The sequence below is a fragment of the Momordica charantia genome (assembly GCF_013281855.1).
Source record: "Momordica charantia cultivar OHB3-1 chromosome 11 unlocalized genomic scaffold, Mcharantia_2.0 BLBB01000011.1, whole genome shotgun sequence".
Classification (NCBI taxonomy): domain Eukaryota; kingdom Viridiplantae; phylum Streptophyta; class Magnoliopsida; order Cucurbitales; family Cucurbitaceae; genus Momordica; species Momordica charantia.
Genome location: NW_028275159.1, coordinates 5,229,995 through 5,253,579, shown reverse-complemented (window position 1 = coordinate 5,253,579; position 23,585 = coordinate 5,229,995). Strand labels below are relative to the sequence as shown.

Genomic DNA, 23,585 nt, shown 5'->3' with positions numbered 1-23,585 from the left:
ATTTTGGTATTAATACTTCACAATTATGCCTCAAAGGGCAACCTGGTTGACCCAAGCTTGGATTTGACTTAGAAATCTCAAGTTCGAACTTTCCAATGAACTTAATGTCAAAAATCCTTGATGTCTATTGGGTCCGAGCCTTGGGACGGACACGGGTGCTCCTTGGTATAGGTTAGCAAAACTCGAACTCCCAATTATATTTCGTAAGCAAGGATTTGAATTTATGATCATTAAAAAGAGAGGTAAAAGGGTTGATTTCTTCCCTTCCAATCGAACAAAAAGAGGAAGATATTGCTATGATCATTTCACAATGTCAATGCTATGGCTCCTCCTCAATTGAACATTTTCATATTAGTATATCTAAATACCATAATTAATAAAACTCACGCATTCTTTTAAAAAATAGGTTAAAGGGAAGAAAAGGCAGATAATAAATTTAATGGTTGTTGGTTAGTGCCCGAGATTCAGGAGGCACTAGGGAGATAAGAGTGCACTTCATAATTAGACATAATAACAGCAATAATGAAAGTTGCAAAGCGCAGAGATGGCGTCTCCCATGGTGGGTCTCATGTTTATGTGCTCTCTTCACCACTAACTCTTGTTTTGGGTTCCAGAGAGACGCCATCCTTGGGATTATCATTATCATTATCATAATTATTGACAATCATTATCATATATTATCGATTCCCCCGTGGCTCCTCTAAACAAGCCAAAAGGTATGCCAATCCACGACCCTTTTAACATTTTTAAATGCTGCACACTTTAAAAGCCTTGTTAAAGTAGTACATTGTGTTTGTTGCTCTTGCTCTGGCACTGGTATAGTGTGTTTCAATCAATCATCAGATGTTTATCTGCAGTAATAGTTCAGGCCCTCAAAACAAATAAAAGATGTGGGTTTCTTTTTATAAGCTACCTCTGGCTCTTTTTGTAAACGCAGGCCAAGTGTTCGACATAAGTTCATAGACCCTTTACTTTATTTCACTAGTATGGTAAAGAAACAATTGGGACTGGGAGAGTTTTTTCCGGGGAATAAAAACGAAAGCCAAAACTTTTAGTCAAATAAGGTGACATTTTTTTTTACTACTTGCTTAGTTCTGTTCGGTGTTCAGTGGAAATTCAATGGGTGCAGATGCACTTGTACTGGATTTTTTACTTTACATTCTTATAAAGTTTAATAAAGGACAGAGATTGAGTACCATGGCAATCATGAAGACGGCCGCTATGTCAGTTTAAGTGGAAAAAAAAAAGCAGCAAAAACAAATACATTATCGACCTTGCATTGCTAATGGTTCCTTTATGGAATTCGTGTCCTCTTTTTGGCTCTCACTTTACTCGAGAATCTTGAAACTCGAGACCAAAAACGTTACCTCCATTTCATCATTCCCTGTTAAATACCCAAATGACATTCCCTCGTTTTTCTGTGAAAAGAAAACGTGAAGACTGAACGAATGAGTCATGCTCATCTCTCTTAACTCAGGCAGGGAAAGTAAGGCCATGCATAGTCACTTGTCTTGCCATTACTGTGTAATCATAATTTTGGCTAACTGCTAAGTGTTATAGAGAGTCAGACTAGAGCAGTGATTACTTGTCTCTCTGTGAAATGGTTTCAGTGAGCTCATGTTTGGCTAAATGTTCATCAACTCGGCTGGAGAACATAGATGAAAATGGTCCTGCAAATTGGTTACCGGGTTCAAGTGTTCTACCTGAAACTCCAATTGAGTCTATGGAGTTTCTTGGCAGATCCTGGAGCCTTTCGGCCAAAGAGCTCTCCAAGGCTCTTTCCACTGCTCATGATGCTCCGAGTCATGTTCAAAAGTCGGTGGTCGGCTTTCTTAGTGCTGAAGCTCGTGACTCAAATTCCACAGTTTTGAGAGAACCAGTGAGATGCCTCTTCCAACTCTCTGTTTTAAGTCATTTATCTTTTATGTTTAAAGTGTTTGCTGCATCTAGCAAAAAGCCAAAGGATCACGGTACAGAGAATAAGAACCACATCAAATGGTACACCTGAATAAACCTAATGAGTTTGTGAAACCAAACCGTTAATATGCAATATTCTCTTGTTCTTCGACATGTAGATATAAATTTGATTAATTGTTTTTAAGTGTAGCAACTCCCTTTTTTGATTAATCCTGCTTGTAGCTTTATAAATTAGCTGTGTTCTTATTTTTGCAGCTACTTCAGCACTTACCCAGTGGAGATAGTCCTCCAGCTTCACCAAGAGGAAGTGATGAAATGAAGGTACTTTATTTTGAATCTCTCTGAAGCCCACAGTCTAGCGCACACAGAAACAGAAGAAAGATACATACTGCAAACCAACTAGTTTCTGTTTTGCTGCATCATTTGTTGTATTGGTACAGAGCATCTCTCAAATTCTGCACATGCATCTTATTTTGAGCAGGAATTATTGTTACTTCACCAAGCATTGAATCCAGAGTTCCTTTCTAATCAACAACTACTCGGAAATGGGGTGTGTATTCTTCCTTCAAAACACACACACACACATGTGAGAAAAAAAAGAAGAAAATTTTGTCATACATCATTTTATCTTTCTCTGCTGCAGCTATACAAGAGCATATTAAGAGGTAATAAAACACTGGGGAGGTGGATGAAGGATCAAAAGGAGAGGAAGAAGCAGGAAATCAGAACACAGAATGCTCAACTACATGCAGCTGTATCTGTGGCAGGTGTTGCTGCTTCCGTAGCTGCATTTATTGCATCGCTTGTGTCGCGGGAAACATCATCTGGTAATCAGAAATGGGCTTCAAAGACATCAGCAACCATAGCTTCTGCAGCTGCTCTAGTCGCATCTCATTGCATTGAGATGGCAGAGGAAATGGGAGCTACCCATGAACATATCTTGAATGTAGTTAACTCTGCCATCAATGCAAGAACTAATGGAGATATCATGACCCTAACAGCAGGAGCTGCTACAGGTGCCAATAAAACTTCATAAGCAATTAATGTCCAAAACCGATGAAGTAAAATGTAAAATACTTACAACTTTTGTTTACTAGTGCAGCTCTAAGAGGAGCTGCAACCCTGAAGGCTAGGTTTGAGAAAGGGTTGGGAGCTCCAAACTTCACTGTTGGAGAGGATAAGGTTGAAGAAGAAGGGAAAGAATCAAACATTTTGATGGTAATTAACTACGTTTCCAGAGGAGGAGAGCTTCTCAAACGCACAAGGAAAGGTATAAGTTACAACGGAAAGAAAAAATGATTCAGTTAGAATGCATTTTAAGCTTGAATAGTGTCACAAATTCTGATGCCTGCTTTCACTGAGATTAGAAACATGGTGGTGGCAGGGGTTCTCCACTGGAAGCAAGTTTCTTTCAACATAAACTCAAATTGGCAGGTAAGACAAGAAGTGGTTGAAGAGGCTATGATGGTATTTCTATTTGACAAGGACAAATATTCTTCCTCATTAATCTTCTCATCACATTCTTGGAAATGAGTATTCAGAAGTAGAATGTGTATACAGGTTGTGGCAAAATTGAAAAGCAGGCACATGGCAGGAACATTTACAAAGAATAAGAAATGTAAGACAACAAATCTCTCTGCAGTTGCCTACATAAAAATCTATATCGATGAGCCGTTTTCTGTTTCAGGTGTAATCTCAGGTGTGAACTACGACGTTGCGGCGTGGCCCGGGCGAGAAAGGGATACCGATGGCGGCCAGAGGGCCTACTTTGGAATAGTTACAACAGATAGAACAATAGAGTTTGAGTGCAGTGGGAAAGGAGAAAAACAGATGTGGATTGAGGGGATACAATATATGTTGAACTTTCGTGCCTACATGAAATGATTCTGACCCTAACAAATAGGCCTATCGAACATTGGAATAAAATGAATCTTCTCTCTATAGATTGTAGTGTTCTTCTGTTGGTGACTGTTACCCAGAATTAGGAATCAAAGAGATGAAGGACTGGTGCAAAATCTTGATGCACGTTTCAAGGAAAAAACAAAACTTCCAAGATCCACTTGTAAGCTTCCCTCAAAAAGAAGAGGGAATTTTACACAAAAATTTGTATGGAATGCTATCCTGTTTCACCATTTCTTCAAAGTTCTTGTCTCCATAGTTTCTTCTACAAACGATTAGTTTGGCTCTTTAAATTGGTATTTTTCATTAACCATAATGAAGAACTAAATTGTTCCCTTGAAAACCTAAAATGTTGTATTTTCCTAACTTTATTTATTTATTTATAGATTGTTAAAATAGAACATCCGAACAATCTGAACTATATTCTAACGGCCAATCATATTGACTGAGTTAAAATGATCTGACTCCTTGTTCATACACTACAAGAAAAATGTAATTAATTTCCATCGTTATACCACATTCACACATATTGCAACTATTTTACAGAGAAAAAAAAAATAGTAGCACATAATTTAAAATTTGAATTTTTTAAAAGAAAAAATTGTAGGCTTGATTATTTTTCTATTAAATCTACAATGTTAAATCATTAACAAGATGCAGATTTTTTATTTTTGAAATGAAGGTAATAATTCATTAAGAAGGTAAATCGTTATTTGCTAACAAACAAATCCACGAAGGGATTTCTGCCAAAACAGGGTCCCAAACCCGCGAGATTTCTTCGTCCATGGAATTGGAGCTTCGACCGCTGCTGCTCTTCAAATCATGCGGCATCTGCGTTGAGCTTCCAAGAATTTAGGGGTGGAGGAGACCAAGATTCAGGTACACTTTCATGTCTCTGTTCAAGAAGATTTTGCCCTAAAGTGAAATTTGAGTTGAGCTTCTGATCGTAAAATAGCTGTGTTTCAATTTTGTATCCGAGTCTGTGTTGGTGTGGAATCTCCCCTAAAAAATCACCGAATTTCTCTAGGACCAAATTTTCCGCGCCATGGTCATCGCTCTATCCAGCTCTTGCTGCTTGGCATGCTCGATAAGCCAGTTCCAGTAGTCCCAATTCGTCCACGAGTTTGTGAATGGATTAAAAATTTCCATAAGAACTCAGGAAAGATCCCACAGTGGTTTGGTTACTTTGGACTCCCATAGAAGGTGCTTTATAGATTCCTCTTCTCTCCTGCACAAAACACACTAAATATTAGAATGAATTCCTTTCTTTAATAAATTAGATTTAGTAGGAAGAATATCATTCATAATATTCCCGCAGCAGATTCTTGTTTTTGTGGAAATTTAGCCTTCCACAGACATTTCCATTTGCGGCTTTGAAGTTCATTATTTGAAGAAGATGCTTCTTCATTGAACTTTGACACGAAGCCCAAGTGGTAAGCATTTTTTACCCAAAACGCCTCTTTTACCGGCCCAAATAGCCTCTTCATTCATGTCCTTCTTATGCTGAATCATCTCCTCGTTCCAAACCCCCCTGGTATTCAAATGGAGGTCACATTATGATCCTTCAACGTAGGTGGATCATAAAGAAGTTTATAACTTCCATCTCTTGGCAGCTAAGGATATGAGTTGATTGATATTGAAAACCCAATTTCCAACTCTCCACTGTATCCCTTTTCAAATAGCTCTCCAAGGATTGTTTCTCAACTTTGCCTTCAAGAAACTGCCCGTTTGAAAATATTTGCCTCTACAACAGACTACTTTGGTTTTTTATAATCCTCCAGCTTTGTTTAGCAAGCATAGCTTGGTTAAACACTCTTTTAAGTCTTTGAAACCCATGCCTCCTTCTCTCTTTCTGGATGCAAAGATTCTTCCAACTAGCTAGTGTATCTTTCTCGATTCTTAATTTGATCGCCTCCAAAACTTCGCATAAAAACCGTTAATCTCATTACATAAAGTCGCAGGGAGCTTGAAGCAACTCAATTTATAGTTTGGTATTGCTTGTGCTTTTGTCTTCCAGAAAAAAGTGTCCTTCCCGCCTTGCAAAGCTTTCCACAATGCATTCTTAACTACCATTGAACTTAAGGAAAAAAAACTTATCTACAAACTGACAACTGTCATATTTTTAATGGACTATTTCTACTGCATTCAATAGTTAAATGAATCAAGGTCTATCTCTACTGCATTCAATAGTTAAATAGATTGGTAAAATATACACCACATCAGAAAGTAATTACGAGCAAGCTCGATAGGTATTTTCTAAAAACAGTCTGAAATTGAAAATTATCTATAGATAGACACAAACACTAAAATTACAAATTTTAAACAGGAAGGGATTAATTAGATTAATTAGCCTCAGTCTAGAACTCAAAAATAATTAGCTTGAAGTTTCTTTTGAACCCAAGAAGGAGACAACACAGGGCTCATGTGATAGAGGTCCCCAAGGCTATTGTAAATGGAGTCCCCCGGCGGAGCGCCACCCTCCCCATAATCCAACCACATTTTGTTTTTGTCGTCACCCAAACCCAAAACTACCTTCACTCTCCACACCTTAAACGTCTGGTCCAAACTCCCACTGTAAACCAAAAAACTGGACACAATGTTTTCCATTTCCACGGTCGCCGCCAGGCACCTCACCGGCCCTCTATGGCCCTCCAGCACCACCACGCATTCATGGCAATAGCCCCCCTCCTGCTTCCTCCATATCCTCACTGTCGTGTCCTCCGACCCGCTCAACACCAGCTTAAGCTTCTCCGCCACCGCAAGACACAGAACCGCGAACCGATGCCCCTGCAACAACCCCATGTGCTTATATCTATACGACTGCTTCTCCTTCTCCCAGAAATTCACAGTCCCGTCGGAGCAGCCGGAGTAAAGAAGCGCGGCGTTGGCATCCAAAACGACAGTGTTTACTGGGGAGGTTTGGAACTTGAGCGTCATGGTGAGGGTGTGGGAGTTGTCCCGGTAGAGCCTCCGCCAGATTTTGACAGTGGCATCGGAGGAGGCGGTGAAGAGGCAGCCATCAGCTTGGTTGAGCGTTAGGGAGTTGACGTGGTCGTCGTGGGCGAGGAAGGAGTTGACGCATTTGCGGTCGGAGAGTCGCCAGGCCTTCACGGTTCTGTCGTGGGAGGCAGTGTAGAGGAGGCCATCGGCGTTGTAGTAACCCATGCAGGAGATGGTGTCTTTGTGAAGCTGTGTGGTTTCGGTTCGAGGCAACAACAGGAACGAGCTTCTTTTTGGGAGGGAACACACCTTTTTGAACCTCAACTTCTCCGAAACTGTGAAATTCCATACTCGGATTCTCAGATCTTTGTGTGATGTCAACAACATGTTTCCTGTTGTTTACACTCCAAATATTAGACTTAAGTCTATAAATTCAAAGACTGTACAGTTGTAATTTAACCTCAAAATTGACACTATAACATTTATTTAAATCTACTTTTAAATGTTTTGGGCTTTATTTCTTTCCTATTATAAATTAGGCCATGATTACAAATTAATCCCAAGTGTGTTTTGAACTTGAAATTCTTCTTATTATATTCATTTAGTACCCACATTTGGAAGTTTGTAACAAGTCATGAAGCTTTGAAATTACTTTTGTTGAATAAATTTCTACAAAATTAACCACATTTAACTTATATACACCATCATGGTTTGAAACCTTTTCAAATCAAACCCATCGAGTAATCTTTAAATAATACATAATATAATTGTGTCACATACCATACCATAAGGAGATCCATTAGACATCTGACGATTTATTTTATTATTAATTTGTTTTTATCAAAATATGGATACTAGTCATCACTATCTTGTATTGTAAGTGATCAACTAGGTGTAGTAAATTTATAATTTAAGTTAATTAATAGTAGTTTCATGCTTAATATATAGTAAATGAAAAATTGAAATGAATATACCGGAGGCAGAAATGGCCTTAACTCCGCCGGCGGCGGCCTTGAGGTAGCCACGGTCCATGCAGTCAGGCTGCTTCCATGCACGAATACGAGTGCTGTCGGAGCCAGTAAACACGACGCCCTTAGAAATAGCAATGGAGTAGATATTCCCTTCGCCGCGATGGAGCGATGCTATGCAGTGGTAAACCAGAGAAGGCGAAGGCGTACGCAGAGGAGACAGAGTCCACGGCGATTCAGGGCTCATCAGTTTACGGTTATGTGGGCTATACGACGCTTCCACACCCTCCCCCTCCTGCTCACACATCACTACTTTCGGCGCTGTTTCCATGGAAACTTGTGCGCGGGTGGTCTGTTTCTCATCTTCGTCATCCATGAAGCTGAGTCGTAACGGCTTCTTGGGCTGGATCTGGAAGGTCATGGCATCGGCGTTGGCGTGCATGGGATTAGGATGGGTCGTAGAATGTTGAAATTATGGGGAAGGACAAAACATAATGAAGAGGAAGGAGCAGGAGGATGGTGTTGTATTTAACAAACACAGCGTTGAAGCTTAGCTAGGCAAACAAGGAGTTGATGTTAAATTTCCATATTTAATGTCAAGATTTCCATTATCTGTAAAACGCTATACTTGTCTACACACCCGTTTTTAGAATCCAATTTCCAGTGATCATTGCCAACAACTGAAAACAAGTCATAAAACATATATTGAATTGTAAAACGCTATACTAGCTGGATGTTTTTAACTTTATGTCAGCTGAGGATAAGAAATAAGTTGAATAAGTTGGTTTGGATCATAAAGCATATATTGAATTGTGTGGGTTCTCGGTGCAGTTAATGGTGCATTACTCTGTGTTTCTGATGGCTATATAAAAAATAAAGCTGATCGATTGTCAGTTGGGACATTATAAAAAAAGATAATAATAAGAACAGGTCGAAAATATATAAATCTGCGTAAATTAATTCATAAGCCTAACTATACTATACAATGCGTTATTTTTACTTCAAGATTATTAATTTTCTAAATTAATTATTGATTGGCTAAAAGTAGGATCTCTAGAAATAGGCTCTCTCCAAAGTGCAAAATTTTTGCCGACTGTTTTATGGTTCCTAATGATCAAAGTTCAACGTCGGAAGAAACACACATGCATGCATTTATTTATATATAGTGAATCAACCACAGGTCGGTTTTAGGAGAAATTGCTAATGGGCCAATTCATGATTCATCCAAATGTGTACAACTTGTTTACTTTTGCTGATGAAATAAATAAATATAAGCAATTTTTCTGAAATTTAAAGAGTTGACCTGGAAATTTGTAGAAATTGAATTAAAATCCAAATTCTACAAGTTTGTGAGGATTGACAACAAGGGTGAGTAGTTGAATAGAAAAGGCAAGTATGGGTCAAGATCATATAACTTTTCTATTAAGATTAATTAACTAATGATCCACAAGTAAATTATGAGTTTGATTCTTAATCACTTAAATTTCTTAATTTTATCTTTAATGTTTTAAGATTCACAATTGAGTTATTCTATCATAAAACTTCATGTCATTATTTTGTTAACTTAGTTGGACCACTGAATGTAGCATTTGAAAATAATAGATTTTGTTAATAGTTGAGTTGAGTTCTATGCCTCCACTAGTTTATTACAGAAATTAAATTGAAAAATATCTAAAGAATTAGAAATCATTAATTAATTATTCATATTTAGTTTTAACCTAATAATTTAATTTACCTTTTCTAATTCAACAACCCGTGGGATGATGGATGATGATTTTTTTAATACAATGACATATAGAGTAGGGATTTGAACCCAAACATTTTGATGGTCACGTTGGTATAATATATTTTTGTTACATTTTTTTTAATAAATAAGGAAACCGAAAATATGCGGATATATATAGCTTGTTTTATGCCGAAGAACACTAATGGCTATAATGTTCACATGTCTGGCTAGTGGCTACTCACTGTTAAAAGGTACTTGATCGTCACTTTCCCCACGATCCTTTGCTCCATTGCAGCTTATTCTAATTTATTCATCCCATCTCATAATTATTCAACAACATGGCCATGCACCCATGTTATATATATCTCAGTTTCCTTTTCCATTCTTACACTACTCTTATAACCAAATCTTAACATATAAATCTTCCTTAAACTTCATAATTAACTTTTTGGGAGTAATATTTAAAAGTTTCATCGAATAATAGCCTTGCAAAACAACAACAACTTCCTAATTAATGTCCTCTTGAAAATGACGATAATATATTTTACAGGGTTTGCTATTGGATTTATTAGGGGTACAATAAATATATTAAAGAGCCATAATTTCAAAAGTTGCTACCCGCACCTAAACAACTGAAAACGGATCAGAGCTATTATAATGGGCACCTTTCTAATTAATTTATGGATAAAAATTTATTGTAAATTCATTATTATTTGCTCCATGAGATCATGATTCATGGGCATGAAAGCACCATGGAAGCCATAGGGAACTCTTTGTGGCAGTGTGATTTTGGCTACTGCCTCCTCGCTGAACTTTTTTGCATCAATTATATATACCTGACGAAATGAATATATATATGTGATAATTATAGAATTATTAATTAATGGCAAAAAAAAGAAGAGAGAAATTTCAAAATTAATGGAGGGAGTTTAATTAATTTATAATTGCCTGAGATGTATTGGTGATCTCATTGTGAAGATGGGCAATTATCCAGCCATCATCTTCTTCTGCACCATCTTCTCTGGGAACAAACGAAGCTCCGCTGCAAAAGGAGCTGTTCTCAAACATATGGTACTCCACTTTTATGGCCTCATTTCCCCACTTTTTTGGCTGAAATGCCAAATTTATGAAATTAAAGACGTCTTCAAGGTAGTTTTACATAATTAGAATAAAAAAAGAATTTATACCAATGAAAATCCACAACTTTGATCAGGCTCTTCAAAATGTAGCTTTGCCAGGCCACCAAATTTAAACATCCCTAAACCAAACAACATTAGAATATTTAATAAGTAGAACACCAAAGCATGCAAATACAAATCTTATAACAATGTTTTAGTATAATTTAGTACTGATGATGAGATTATTTTATTGGAGATACCTGAATTAGAACTAGCAAAGGAGTCAAGAATCTGTGCATATCCAAATTTGTTTTGAAGACCAGTGAAGCGTGAATTTATGAAGGGAAAATCCATGGAGAATTGAGTTCCACTCAGAAATCTCTCCCGGGCCTCTCCCGTTTTGAGGTTGAGCCTCCACTCGTAAGCTCGAGAAAACAAGGACCCATCTTCCATGGAGCTGGAACAAGAATCACTGTTTTGTTCATCAGCTATGGGTAATGGCTTAAATCTGTTGGAGAACCACTCGAATTTGTTGTGTCCCTTTTCAGGTCCTGGAATTACTGAGTCACTAGCTCTACATCCCCACACCACAACCTGTTAAAAATGGTTTTACTTTTCTAAGTTAAATTTGTTGAGGCATTTGTTTAGTTAGCAAATAATTAGAATAAAATTAACCTCATCATTTTGCTCGAAGGAGTTGAAAAGATGCATGGTGCAATTGGGTTTTACTTGAAACCATTGAATTGAGTCGCCGTCTCCATAACGAGGCATCACTCCGATTCTGGCGTACCCTTCCTTATCATATTTTATTAATCTGCATAACACAAATTATAAAATATAATCTCTCCTCTATGTCAAAAATTAAATCGGTCACTAATTTAATTCATTTAAAAAACAGTTAAAATTAATTAAAGGAATTAGAAAACGTACGATCCGCCTGTGATAAGTCTGTTGAAGTCGATTGTTACGGGGTAATCCAATATGACGTTGTACCTTCGCGTGACACCAATCTCATGGCTGAAGCTCCCTCTACTAAGTTTCACGTCCACTTTATGAACCATTTCCTTTCCGTCTTCTGCAAATCAATAAACATAAATACCCAATTAATTATATATGTTTAAATGGCAAAGTTGATACAAATTCAGAGGAGAAATAAGCCAATGTAACAAAAAATAAAGAAATGGCCAGAGAATAAAAATTTACCAGAAATAATTCCAAGTAGCATGAAGGGTTTGGCTGGAGTGACACCCATGATCACCAGTTCACCGGTGCCCGGAGCTTTCTACGATTACAAAACAAGAAGAATCGATTAACTAATTGAGACAATTGAATAGAAATAATGAAATGAAATGACCTTAGGATGGCTTGTAAAGGGTCGATTCCAAGCTCCATTGACATCCCAAACGCCCAAACTTTGCAAGCTCATGATGTCGATCTGTTGGGGCAAGGAATTGTCGGCAACAGAGTAGAATTTCCCCGAGTGCTCAATTACGTTCGTGTTGCTCATGTCTTTGTTTACTGTACCGAATCGAAGCTGTAATGTAAAATGTAGTAATAATTAATTAAAGCTAAGCCCATAATTTAAATTACATTAGTTAAGAAATGAAATTAGAAGGGCAGAGGCAGAGACCATGTTGAGGAAAAAGGCAGAGAGAACAGCGAGAGAATCGCCTTCAATTGCAGGAAGAAAATATGGTCCGTTTTTGACGTGTTTCTCGAGTTGGAATGTTTGGGTTTGGACATATCTGTTGTTGTAAAAGAGATTCCATTTGCGTAATTTGGTGTGGTCCTTGTTGAAATACAGGGCGTGGAGCATTCCTTCTCCTTCCACCCATGTGTAATTCGATCTTCCAAATATTGATTTCGTCGATTTCAGTCCTCCAAATAAAGGATTTGGTCCTGCATTAACACATATTGCATTATACTTATAAACCTACCTTAAATATTAAATAATATTAAATATTTTACCAACATACCCTCCAAATATAGAGAATATTTGGAAAAAAATTTTGGTACTTGGTGAGTACCATGCTCCAGCTCGTTCTTTCAACATTGTCTTAAAAATGATACGGGGTCTATTCTTTCCTTTATTGTGTGGAATATGGTACTCATTTAGTCTTAGATTTTTTATCCAGAATTCGTCGCCTCTAGATCTTACATTTTATGGAAAATCATACTTCTTTTATAATTATGATGTAACTATCATTTCCTTAAATTGGAGTGCTAAGCATTCCTTTTTTGTATGCTCTCTAATAAAGTAGCTCTCCCTTCAAAAAAAAAAAGTTTGTTTGGACTATAAATAGATAGGCACTCATAATTGGCAATCTAATATCTCAAATCTCCAATTTCAAGTGAGCTAAGATGGAAGGGTTAGTGTGAGATAAAAATAAAGGGAGTTCCTTCTTAATGAGAGATTTTGTTCTTATCTCCTATTTCTTCTCCCATTGCCTATAGTTTTCAGATAAATTACTGTTTTCTGTTCTTCTCCCTTATTCTTCAGTACTATTTCTTCTCAATCTATTTTAGCCATGATCTTGTCTATCCAACACCCTCCAACATTAGCTACTTAGTGAATTAACGAAGAAAATAAAAAAGATATATTTTATAAGAATATACTCAGCGTCGGTTTCAAACAATGTAGTGCAAAATTTTCAAGTAGAACTTATATGATAGCTTAGTACTATATTAAAGTAAACAAAGCCTAGTTAGAGTTAGGTCTTGGGTTTAGCCATGTTTGTATTTAATATTAATACTTATTTATTATAAATAAGAAATGAGTATCGATGTTAACTTGATAGAAAATTGGAAATTATAAATCAAAATACAATATTGTAATTAAGGAAAGAAAGTGTACCATTTCTTATGTAGATTCCTTGGGGAAATTCTTGTGGGATTGTTCCTTGGATGGTGGTGACAGCAACAGCCGTTCCAATCTCTTCAACAGGCGCAAGGTTACCCTAATTAAGACCAATTACAAGTCCAAGATTAACCTATAATAATAATACCAAAAACTTTTTGAGGATGGGAATTAGAAAATAATTAATACCTGAGTTGGGTGAAGGGTTTGATCAGAGAATTCAAACACTGAATCAACGAACACATCCAGCAATTTAATGCAACTATTTTTGAGGTTTTTAAGAATGTCAACTTTCAAAGGAAGAAGCTGCTTCTGCTGCTTCTGTTTCCTCATCGGGATCATGGGCTCTGGCTGCTCAAACACAGAATTAATTTAATTTTGTGAAAGATTTCTTGCACAAGAAAAAAAAGAGAGAGAGAGAGAGAAAAAGAGGACCATAATTGAAGAGGAAGGGGTACAGGCATGAATAAGCATCATCATGCGTAAGCTTCCCTAATGGTCTAATTTTTGCTTCTGCCGGCAATTTGGTTCGCCTTCTAGTTCTACTTCCACCTAATTTATATATAAAACGACACCGCTGCACGTGTTGGGATAAGACTTCGACAATGAAGAGGAGTTTCATCTTAATCAAATATTTTATGTTTAACATTTAGGTGGATCCCACTAATACTATTTATTTGATTTTACATTTCTCAAGCATATTTATTTTCATTTTTTATAATTCATTGATTTTTTTTTTCAAAAAAAGATGATATATCAACCAGTCCTTTTAACATCCGTATTAAATATTTTAATTCGTTGAAAATACCGATAGAACTATCGACACGTTTCAATTTATATTTTTCTTTTCTTTTAATAAATGCCTCAACTAAGGAAAACAAGTATACTACTTGGTAAATTTTTTTCTTTTTATTTCTTTTTTTTTTTTTTACCTAAAGAGAACATCATCTAAGGTACAAAAGTAGTGGGACGAAGCAAATATGCCAATTTGGCCGTATTTGCCATCTAACAAAATAGCCTTGTTTATTTGATTATGGAATATGCTTTCGTCTTGTATATATATGATATGAATTATGGGTGTTCTAGGAATAATTAATCAAGTATAACGACGTGATTGAATTCAGCCAAGGCATAACCCATATTAATTATTATTAATATATTTTTTTAGGATATACATTATCTATTAATGTCAATGAAGACATACCTATAATCCGGATTTAATAAAAGGCTTGGATATTGTTGGAGCAGCAATTGGATATATGGCAGCAACAATTAATTGGAGTAGAGATTGAATATGGTGTTGGCCAGAGTTTGATTGCTTACAAGGGCTGAACTAGCTAGACTTAAGAATGTTCGAAAGTAAATTTTCCTGGGTGAATAGACATCTACAGAAATAATACATCACAGTTATATTATATGAACCATTTTCAAATTCCAAATAATTAACCTCTTAGAATGACTCAAGAAAAAATTCCATAGCTTTCAGCTTTGGAGACCAACAGGTTTACCTGAAAATTGCAAATTACTTTCGATACTTTGTACAATCGCAAAAAATTAGTAGAAATTTCCAAAGCAGCATCCACTTCTAAATTTTGTAAAAATAGTAAAATTTAGAGGCTTAACTCACGTAAAAAAACAAAAGTTCAATATATCCTAAATGAATAAAACTCAAACGATAATATACGTAATATACATATCAATCATGTTGACACCATATTTGGTTCGGCTCAAATTTTATTATTTTATTTATTTATTATTAACATTAATATTAATATTTTATATTATAAAATTTTATTTGTTTTCATTAAAAACAACATATTTTACCTTATTATTTTTAAGGTAAGGTTTTCATTAAATTTAAAAATAGATTTTGTTTTAAAAGAATTTGATTTATCATTAAAATAAATAAATAAGATTTGATTTTAAGTAAATAAAAAGATTCGTTTAAATTTAAAAAAAAAAGTTTTTTTTTTTTAATAAAACTGATTCTGTTTTACTCGTCAAAACTACTATCTATAACGTGGCCTTTTCTCCGTTATCTTCCTCCTTTTTTTTCTCTCTTCAATTTTGACCTTCCCCATTGTTACCGTTACATTTTTGCTTATTTAAGGAGGGGAAAGGGAACTGACAGAACACAACGTGAGAGTAGGGGCGACACAAATCTCATAGAAATTGGCTTTAAAAATTCAAATTTCCTTGCGCATCACACAAGTTTGAGAATTTGCATGGGCGTCAAATCTAACTTTACTTCACTCTCATTGTCGAAATCTCCTCAAATTCCAATTCATACATGGTAAGTTCAATCATCTCATCCTATTTCGATTACATCAGTCAACTATGAAAGTTTTTTTTTTCCTTTCTTTTCTCTTGTCCCAAGTGGATGATAAACGAGGATGGGGAGAGCATGAATTTTTATAGTGAGACGAATTATTGAGTTTTCACCCCGTTTAACAGAGAAATAGAGATTCTCTGTGATGGTCTAATGGCAGTCTCAATTCAGTCCTCTCTGTCTCTTTCCATTTCCTCTGCATTTTTTTTAATCGGTTTCTCCCTTTATTTTTAAATAAAAGAATATTGATTCTTTTTTCTTAAATAAATTTTGTTTTAAAGTTAATAAATCTAAAATCATACGTATGTAAAGTTTGTTTTTGGAAGATTTGTTATTTAAGATTTGAAAATTTTGAATAAGATATTTTAAATAAGTTTGTTTAAATAAGATTTTTTATTTTCATTTTTATTTTTTTTTGTATAAAACAGTTTTATAGGAATACAAAATAAAGAGTTTTCTTTTTATTTAAATTTTCGTTTATATTTTGTTTTCCTTTTTTTTAAATAAAATTAAAAAATACAAAGGTTTGTATTTTAAAAAAGAGCATAATGTGTATCCTAAGGCAATATCACATTGGCAATGGACTAGGGTATTGACATACATGACACAAGTTCAAGTCTTTGATTACCTCATTTTTATCATTGTTTTTATTAAATAAAAGTTTTTTTTCTTTTTAAATAAATTTTTTCGTTTATTTTTTTAAACAAAATTAAAAAATAAAAAGTTTATATTATAAAAAACGATTTTAAATTGCATACTAAGGTCTTTGCACACTGGCAAGAGCTTTGAGTATTAACAACCATATTAAAAATTCAAGTCTTTATGTGTGCCTTGATTTCGTTTTATTTCTTTTTTTTATTTATCATTGTTTTCTTACTAAAAAGTATTTTTTTTTTGGACCAAATAACATAATGGGATAATTTTTGACAAAATGTGGTACCGTTTTCAAACGGGTGTCGTAGGGTGCTAACACCTTCCCTACGCTCAGTCGACTCCCGAACCAATGATCTGTTTTTGCAGACCTTGTTTTTATTTTTAGGTGACCAATCACACCTCGTAGATGATTGGTGGCGACTCCAAACCCTTATCTCGAAAGAGACCCTTCAAGGGATGACGTCGGCCACTCCGCGTCGCGATGACGTTGCGACAGCTTGGCGACTCCACTGGGAACATTTGAGAGTCAAGCCATTTATTTTGTCATTTATTATCCTATTGTAATATGTTTTTGGGTCCATTTTTTTTGTTTGTTTTTTTTCTTCATTTAATTGTATTATTATTTTATTTTGCATCATCATGCATCTCACACACATTCACAAGCCTCCTACCAGGGCTTTACCTTTTAGGATTAGATCGGAGACTGAGTAGTGTGACCTTCGTGGAATTGCGGTTCCCGTGCAGGCGCATGAAATTATCCACTCAAGTCGACCATACTGCCAAAGCATATGGAAAATTTGGGGGCCATTATCCTTTAGGATGCATTAGTACATAACTTCACGCCATATTTATATTACATTTATGTCGGTTGTTATGTTATTCATAGCATTTTGTTTGTTTTAATAAAAAAATTTAGGGTTGATTTGAAGTTTTAACCATAAAGCTTTAAATGAACCACTTTTTAAAAAAAAATAAAGGAAAAGAATAAAAAATAATTTACCTTACTTCTTCCTAGCTATCTGTTTAAGTTTTGGTTAGAAGTGTTGCCTTTTCAAAGGGATTTTAAATGTCCCTATGTAGGCCCACAAAAAAAACTTTCAAATTTATTCGCTTCTATCCAAAACTTAGGAGTTTGGTTTTTTAACCCTAGACTTTAATTTTATGTACATATTTATGTCTCTCTCTCTTAGGATGAGTTAGAGTCTACCATTACATTTGCATGCATTTATAATGTATTAATAATTGCATTAAGCATTTATCATATTCTTGGAGCAATTTGTAGCACATTTAAATAAGTTTTTTTTCTCCGTAAGGAAAATTAAACAAAAAAAAAACTCTATGTCTTTCGCATGCATCATGTCTCATAGGTCAAAAAATTAAAAGAATATATCTCGCATTTATCATTTTACATGTCCATCGTTCTCACGCATCACTAAAAAACCTCTATATCATCTTATGCATGCAATATTTCACATGTTCATAATCATTTCAAAATTTTCCCCTAATTTATATCCAACATTTGCATGAAATCGTCACATGCATATCAATTTATATCTTAAAAAATCAAAATCTGTGCATTCTCCATTACATCATAATTAACACGAACTCTTAGAAAAATAGCTCAAGAACCACATATTTACTATTCTTTATATACAAGGTACATAAAGCAGCATAACATGGAAGAATTTAATGCTGAGCTAAAGAAAATTTATTCAAAGTGTGTTTCGTAATATATTTACAAATGATTGATAGTTAGTAATAAATATTTGGTTCAATCTAAAATATTATTAATTAATTTATTAACATATCTATGTTATAAATTTTATATAATTATTATTTTGTAATATTATCTAATTTATAATATATTATATTTTACCTGTTTTAATTTTAACAAAAATAAAATGAGTTTATAACATGAAAGAGTATATTTATCCACTTTTTTATTTTTTTTAATGTAATTCCACCGTTTAAAATTTTAAACTTAAATTTTGAAAATAATGAAAATGTACCCATATCTGTTTTCAAAATTTCTACAACTTTGATTGTAGAATATAAAAATAGTTTCCAAATCAGTCTAAAAGATATTAACCTAAACCAAGGGTTTAATTGATGTTAAGGACAATGTTACCCCAAATATCTCCACAATAATATGATATTGTTCGTTTTGGGTATATCTCTCACAACTTTGCTTTTAAAAAAGCCTCATGTCAATAATGGAGATAATTGTAGCCAATGTGGGATTTTGTCTGCACTCTCCTTACAAATTCAACAATCATTATCTTGAACAAATTATCATTGAGTCTCCCATCAAATAGTCACTAATATGTCTACTCTCAGAGGTCGGAACGAGAGTTTGCTTATATCCAAGGCACAAAGATCGAAACACAACCTAATACAACACACTCACGGATTACACCTTTCGACGTTCATCACTTCTTTGTTCGACACTCGAGGATTTCACCGACACAGTTAGGTTTAAACCATGGCTCTGATACCCATTTGTTAAGGACAACGACACTCAAAGTATCCTGCTTTGATATTATCTATTTTGGGCATAGCCCGTACGGTTTTGCTTTTGATTTCATCTAAAAAGGTTGATAGCAATGGGGATAATTGTCCATCCTTATATATCATAGATCACTCCTTTCCCTAACCAACATAAGATTTGTTTGCCACCACCTTACAAATTGATTGTGTTGGAATAGCAGCAGAAGAATCATAAAAGAATTATATATAATTTGCCATTATACAACCATTTAATAGTTTTATTCTCATTGATCATTATTGTCCTCTACCCTTTCATCACAACTATTGTTGAACCTGCAATGCAAGTAACTAAAATCATTGTCTCATTTTATCTTCTACCAAATAAGTCACATCTAAATGCCGCAGCTTACATGATAGATAATCTTAATTAATTTATTTATTTGTCACTTTGCTTCCAACAACCCCGATTTGTTTCAATTACACTACATCATTGTTTAAAAATTTTACTGGTAGTAAAATAGAATACACGAGTGAAAGTAATATTTACTTTTTAAGGATCGTTTAAGAGTAAGAATGGACTTGGACATATAAACCCATATTTAATTGGAGATTTAAAATAATCTGCCTAAGAAAATTGGTATCGTTAATACGTTAGAGGGTCAATTTTATATTACAAAAATGGTGGGTTTTTATCTTAACCGTGCCCTCTCTCCAAAAAAATGTTCCCTCTCCCCTTTAAAATTATCTCTGTCTTCTAAAACTTATCTCCTCTCCCTCTTTCTTTGGCTCATTTTTTTTGTCTCCTGTCTTTTTTGTACGTGCCTTCGTTTATGTTCTACTATTTATTATTATATTTTTTCGTTTGTTTTTTTCCTCTATTAATTATTTTTCTTTTAATTTCGACAAAAACTCAAATTCCTTTACTATCCTTGAATCAATAAAAAGCTTGGAATAAAATTTTAGAACAAAAAAGTTGAAGATAGCTGTAGCAGCTTTTCTATATAAAAAAATTTTGTTTAGAATTATTTTTTAATAATTTAACTTAATAAAAATAAATTAACTAGCAATTATTTATTTAAAATTATCTAAGATAAATTAATGGTTGAGAGTTGATTTGGATTAATTTTAAAACAAATCTGACACCATTCCTCCCCTCAAAATTATGTAAAATTATGTTAACATTTCTCTATCCAACTAAATACAAGTTAACCTTCCACGAGGTAACCCCTTAATTAACTTTCATTTCATGTTTCTTTTAAAATTTGAAACTTGGACGTTTTAAATTTAATCCAATGTTAATTAGGATCATGTGCTATTAATTACCCAAAAATGAAAATAAGGAAATAATAATAAAGGAGGCGACAAAAGGAAGCGTGAAATTGGGGGTTCCAAGAAGAAGAAGATAAGCGATAAATGAACAGTAGCGTAAGAAAATTGTAGATAACTTAACAGATATTTTTCTAGTTTTTACCCCATTATTATATTTAGATTCTCTCAAATATCAACTGAATTTTTTTTCAAGAATTTAAACCACCTAGATTTTTGTTTTAAGAATTTACCTAGTTTTTACCTGTTTCTATTGGTTTAGATACAAATGTATAATTTTAAATCTTTTATCCATTGTCATTATATACACGCTGACTTTTACTAACTTCAAACTAATTTCCCTTCAAATTCAAAGATTCTTATATTTATAATTATCCAACTCCCTATTAAGAAATTCGAAATATTAGAACAATGTAAAAAATAAATAAAAGTCATTTCAATATTTTTGCTTCGTATCTAACAAAATGGTCATTAATTTTGTCCTTTTAGCTTGCCACCCTCGACTCTTCACTGAACTTTCACACGACACACTTTTCACCCTTATCATGTATAGAACAAACCAAGCCTATTTTGCTTATTAGGAATCTAAAATCTAATTATTGGGTATTTAAACTAACCAATATAAAAATAACACCCTAACATAATCCCCACAGATAATGAAAAATACGTTGAAATCAAAATTTTGGAAATGTCTAAAAGCTAAGGTTAAATATTTATTTAAAAATTTAAGTGGTGTCCTACCTGACATAATTTTCCTATAATTTTGAGAAGAAATGGTTTCTCCTCGATTTTGTTTTGAATTTCATCAAATGTGTTAAAATGCAAGATTGGACTATTAAAGAAATTAATAGAAAATATAAACCATATGTTTAACTAATTGAAAGAAACTAAAATTAACTAAAAGATATAAATCTTAATCGATACAAAATCTCGACATTTTTATGGATTCTACATGTAATATTTTTCATATATCATAGCATTTTTAACAAAATTTCCACAAAATAGGAAATGATATCATATCACGATTTTTGAATTTCAATGCACCCATTTACAACTTTTTTTATTTTTATTTTAATTTTTAGTGGTTAGATGGAAATAAAGGTTGAATTGTTTTTTACATGGAAAAAATATCACATTCAAATAAACTATTATTTTTTATGTTTGAATCACAATTCTGAAAATTTGTGATGTCCATCTTCTAAAACAAAGCATCTACCTAACCTAACAAAGCAAATTTGTGGGAAATAAAATGATAGATTTGAATGGCCAATTTTGACGTCATTGGTGCCCATTAGGCCATTGCCTTTACAAGGCGTTGTCTGTCTCATTTGGCAATGATGGAAAAGTGGGAAAAAGCCCAATTGATCCACCAAAAAGTAGTTCCCAATTTTTGTGTCCCTCCTTCATCGCCCTCTCTCTCATTTTCCCGTTTACTTAGAGAGGCAGAGGCAGAGGCAGAGGCAGAGGCAGAGGCTACAAATACACTTCCCCTCCCAATTTAATACTCTCACCTGCTACCTGCTGCCGAGACCCGAAACAAAGCAATTAATAACAATGGCAGCCCCAGCCCCAGCGCCAGCACCCAAAGAAGCTGTAATTTCAGAAGTGGAGAGCAGTTCCAATTGGAGGAATTCAGATTCATTTTCATCTCTGCCCCCGCCGCCCCAAGTCCAACACAAGACCAAACGCCTCCGATCGGCGGCCAGCTCCAGTAAGCACCCGCTCTACCGGGGGGTTCGGATGCGCACTTGGGGGAAATGGGTGTCCGAAATCCGCGAGCCCCGCAAGAAATCCCGCATTTGGCTCGGAACCTTCCCGACCCCGGAGATGGCCGCCCGAGCCCACGACGTGGCCGCCTTGTCCATCAAAGGTAACTCAGCCATTCTCAACTTCCCCGAACTCGCCCACTCCTTCCCCCGCCCCGTCTCCTTCGCCCCTCGCGACGTCCAAGCCGCCGCCGCCAAGGCCGCCCACATGGACCCCTCCTCCTCCTCCTCCTCCTCCTCCTCCTCCTCCTCCTCCGCCGCCGCCGCCCCGCCCACCCACTCCGACGACCTCACCGAGATCGTCAAGCTACCCACTCTCCCGGCCACCAATTACGACTTCATCGCCACCAATAACGAGTTCGTGCTCATGGACTCCACGGACGGATGGGAGGATTATTATTGCGCCTACAATACTTACAACGATTTGGGAATGGGGATTGGAATTGGGGACACTAATTTCTTCTGGGATTATTGATTTTAAATATTTAAGACCACACTGTAATTGTAAATCTCGGTTCGTGTTCCTAATTACATAAATTACTCGCCCTTGCGTTTTTTTTTTGCCCCTTTATATATTTATTTCTACGTTCCGTATTTTGGTTGGTGTTTCACCTGAAATATCTCGTGTAAATCAAATCTCTTTTAATTAATGCACACATAACTGCTCTTGTGGTCCTCATCTTTTTATTGTTTCAAACAGTTAACCACTGGAGCTCTTCACTTCTTCTCCAATATTTTTACATTATTAATTATTTTTTCAATCCTCTGAATTTTGAATACAAATTTAGAACAAGGGGCTGCACCTGCATGGAAACGATATATATCTCAGTGGCTCATGACTGAGAACTGAGAAGGGATGGGGATGACGGTGACTGTCATTCTGAGAATTTTGTGCGCATCGAAATTTTGCTATAAACGAGATATACAAAAAACCGACTTTATCTAATACTGTCAGTTGGCTGGCTCTAGATTTTTTTTCCCCTTTTTTTTTCTTTTTTTGATTATTTTGGTTATTCCTTTTCCTATCTGATTTTTTGGGCATACAATAAACTGAACACAAAATCTTGGAGGAGGAGTTTTTGTAAAGTTGAGTAATAAAACTAAAAACGCCCCGTTTCAAAATTTCAATTCTTGTTCTATCTTTTTCTTCATTTCCCCAGTGATATCTGGTCAAATGGGACGCTTGAAACAGTAAACTACAATCATTTCAAATTTCCTTTTTTTAGTTTTATAATTTTAACACAGCTCGATTTCCTCTTGGTTTTGTTCGTATTTGGTTTCACTTTATTGCGGCAAACTTATCAGTCGTCTGCTTAGAATAATAAAAGTTCTTACCTTTTTTTTGTTATTTTTATTTTTTTAATTGTCTCCACTTGACTCTTCCATGGCAGGCGGCACGTGCATTTGGCTTCAATTTTTTAAATCTCTCAGCGGACAAAAACAAATCACTCGCACACAAATTAGACCATAAAATTATGTGATTTTTTGATTAATTATCTAATGGTGGGTTTTATGTCACCTCAATACCTAATTTGTATTTTTTCTGTCATAGGAACTGTCTACTGTTAATGTTATTTCTTTTATTTGTCTCGTGAAAT

General features: G+C 34.9%; 4 protein-coding genes across 6 annotated transcripts; 2 read left to right on the top strand and 2 right to left on the bottom strand.

The window, feature by feature from the left end:
• Positions 1 to 17: 17 nt before the first annotated feature.
• Positions 18 to 4,049, top strand: LOC111005935 (phosphoinositide binding protein). 3 transcript variants are annotated; one of them, XM_022277636.2, is made up of 9 exons: positions 18 to 1,486; positions 1,611 to 1,879; positions 2,173 to 2,238; positions 2,399 to 2,467; positions 2,561 to 2,933; positions 3,020 to 3,187; positions 3,302 to 3,351; positions 3,478 to 3,535; positions 3,605 to 4,049. In XM_022277636.2, exons 1-9 carry the CDS (start codon positions 1,456 to 1,458, stop codon positions 3,799 to 3,801), a joined length of 1,281 nt encoding a protein of 426 aa, XP_022133328.1. In that variant the 5' UTR covers positions 18 to 1,455; the 3' UTR covers positions 3,802 to 4,049. The 3 variants fall into 3 exon arrangements, with proteins under 3 accessions (XP_022133328.1, XP_087975672.1, XP_087975671.1); XM_088119546.1 differs by having other exon boundaries at positions 3,478 to 4,049; XM_088119545.1 differs by having other exon boundaries at positions 2,399 to 2,933.
• Positions 4,050 to 6,180: 2,131 nt separating this feature from the next.
• LOC111012075 (uncharacterized) lies at positions 6,181 to 7,573 on the bottom strand. Its single transcript, XM_088119547.1, has one exon. It carries the CDS (start codon positions 7,141 to 7,143, stop codon positions 6,181 to 6,183), a length of 963 nt encoding a protein of 320 aa, XP_087975673.1. The 5' UTR covers positions 7,144 to 7,573.
• Positions 7,574 to 9,910: 2,337 nt separating this feature from the next.
• Positions 9,911 to 13,986, bottom strand: LOC111010347 (carotenoid 9,10(9',10')-cleavage dioxygenase 1-like). Its single transcript, XM_022283720.2, has 12 exons — positions 13,861 to 13,986; positions 13,615 to 13,776; positions 13,423 to 13,525; positions 12,199 to 12,467; positions 11,923 to 12,102; positions 11,772 to 11,850; positions 11,499 to 11,643; positions 11,244 to 11,382; positions 10,829 to 11,162; positions 10,638 to 10,708; positions 10,399 to 10,560; positions 9,911 to 10,286 (listed from the first exon to the last, which is right to left on the bottom strand). Exons 1-12 carry the CDS (start codon positions 13,903 to 13,905, stop codon positions 10,143 to 10,145), a joined length of 1,833 nt encoding a protein of 610 aa, XP_022139412.1. The 5' UTR covers positions 13,906 to 13,986; the 3' UTR covers positions 9,911 to 10,142.
• Positions 13,987 to 21,362: 7,376 nt separating this feature from the next.
• On the top strand, positions 21,363 to 22,666 carry LOC148208041 (dehydration-responsive element-binding protein 3-like). Its single transcript, XM_088120219.1, has one exon. It carries the CDS (start codon positions 21,776 to 21,778, stop codon positions 22,460 to 22,462), a length of 687 nt encoding a protein of 228 aa, XP_087976345.1. The 5' UTR covers positions 21,363 to 21,775; the 3' UTR covers positions 22,463 to 22,666.
• Positions 22,667 to 23,585: the final 919 nt, after the last annotated feature.

Coding starts and splice junctions, on each gene's coding strand:
- LOC111005935 (XM_088119545.1), top strand. CDS start 1,456: ATGCTCATCTCTCTTAACTCAGGCAGGGAAA. Junction 2,934..3,019: donor AACAGCAGGAGCTGCTACAG/GTGCCAATAAAA, acceptor TTACTAGTGCAG/CTCTAAGAGGAGCTGCAACC. Junction 3,188..3,301: donor TCTCAAACGCACAAGGAAAG/GTATAAGTTACA, acceptor TGGTGGTGGCAG/GGGTTCTCCACTGGAAGCAA.
- LOC111012075 (XM_088119547.1), bottom strand. CDS start 7,143: ATGTTGTTGACATCACACAAAGATCTGAGAATCCGAGTATGGAATTTC.
- LOC111010347 (XM_022283720.2), bottom strand. CDS start 13,905: ATGATGATGCTTATTCATGCCTGTACCCCTTCCTCTTCAATTATG. Junction 11,644..11,771: donor GCTACTTGGAATTATTTCTG/GTAAATTTTTAT, acceptor ATTGATTTGCAG/AAGACGGAAAGGAAATGGTT. Junction 10,709..10,828: donor CTTTGCTAGTTCTAATTCAG/GTATCTCCAATA, acceptor TGTTTGGTTTAG/GGATGTTTAAATTTGGTGGC.
- LOC148208041 (XM_088120219.1), top strand. CDS start 21,776: ATGGCAGCCCCAGCCCCAGCGCCAGCACCCAAAGAAGCTGTAATTTCA.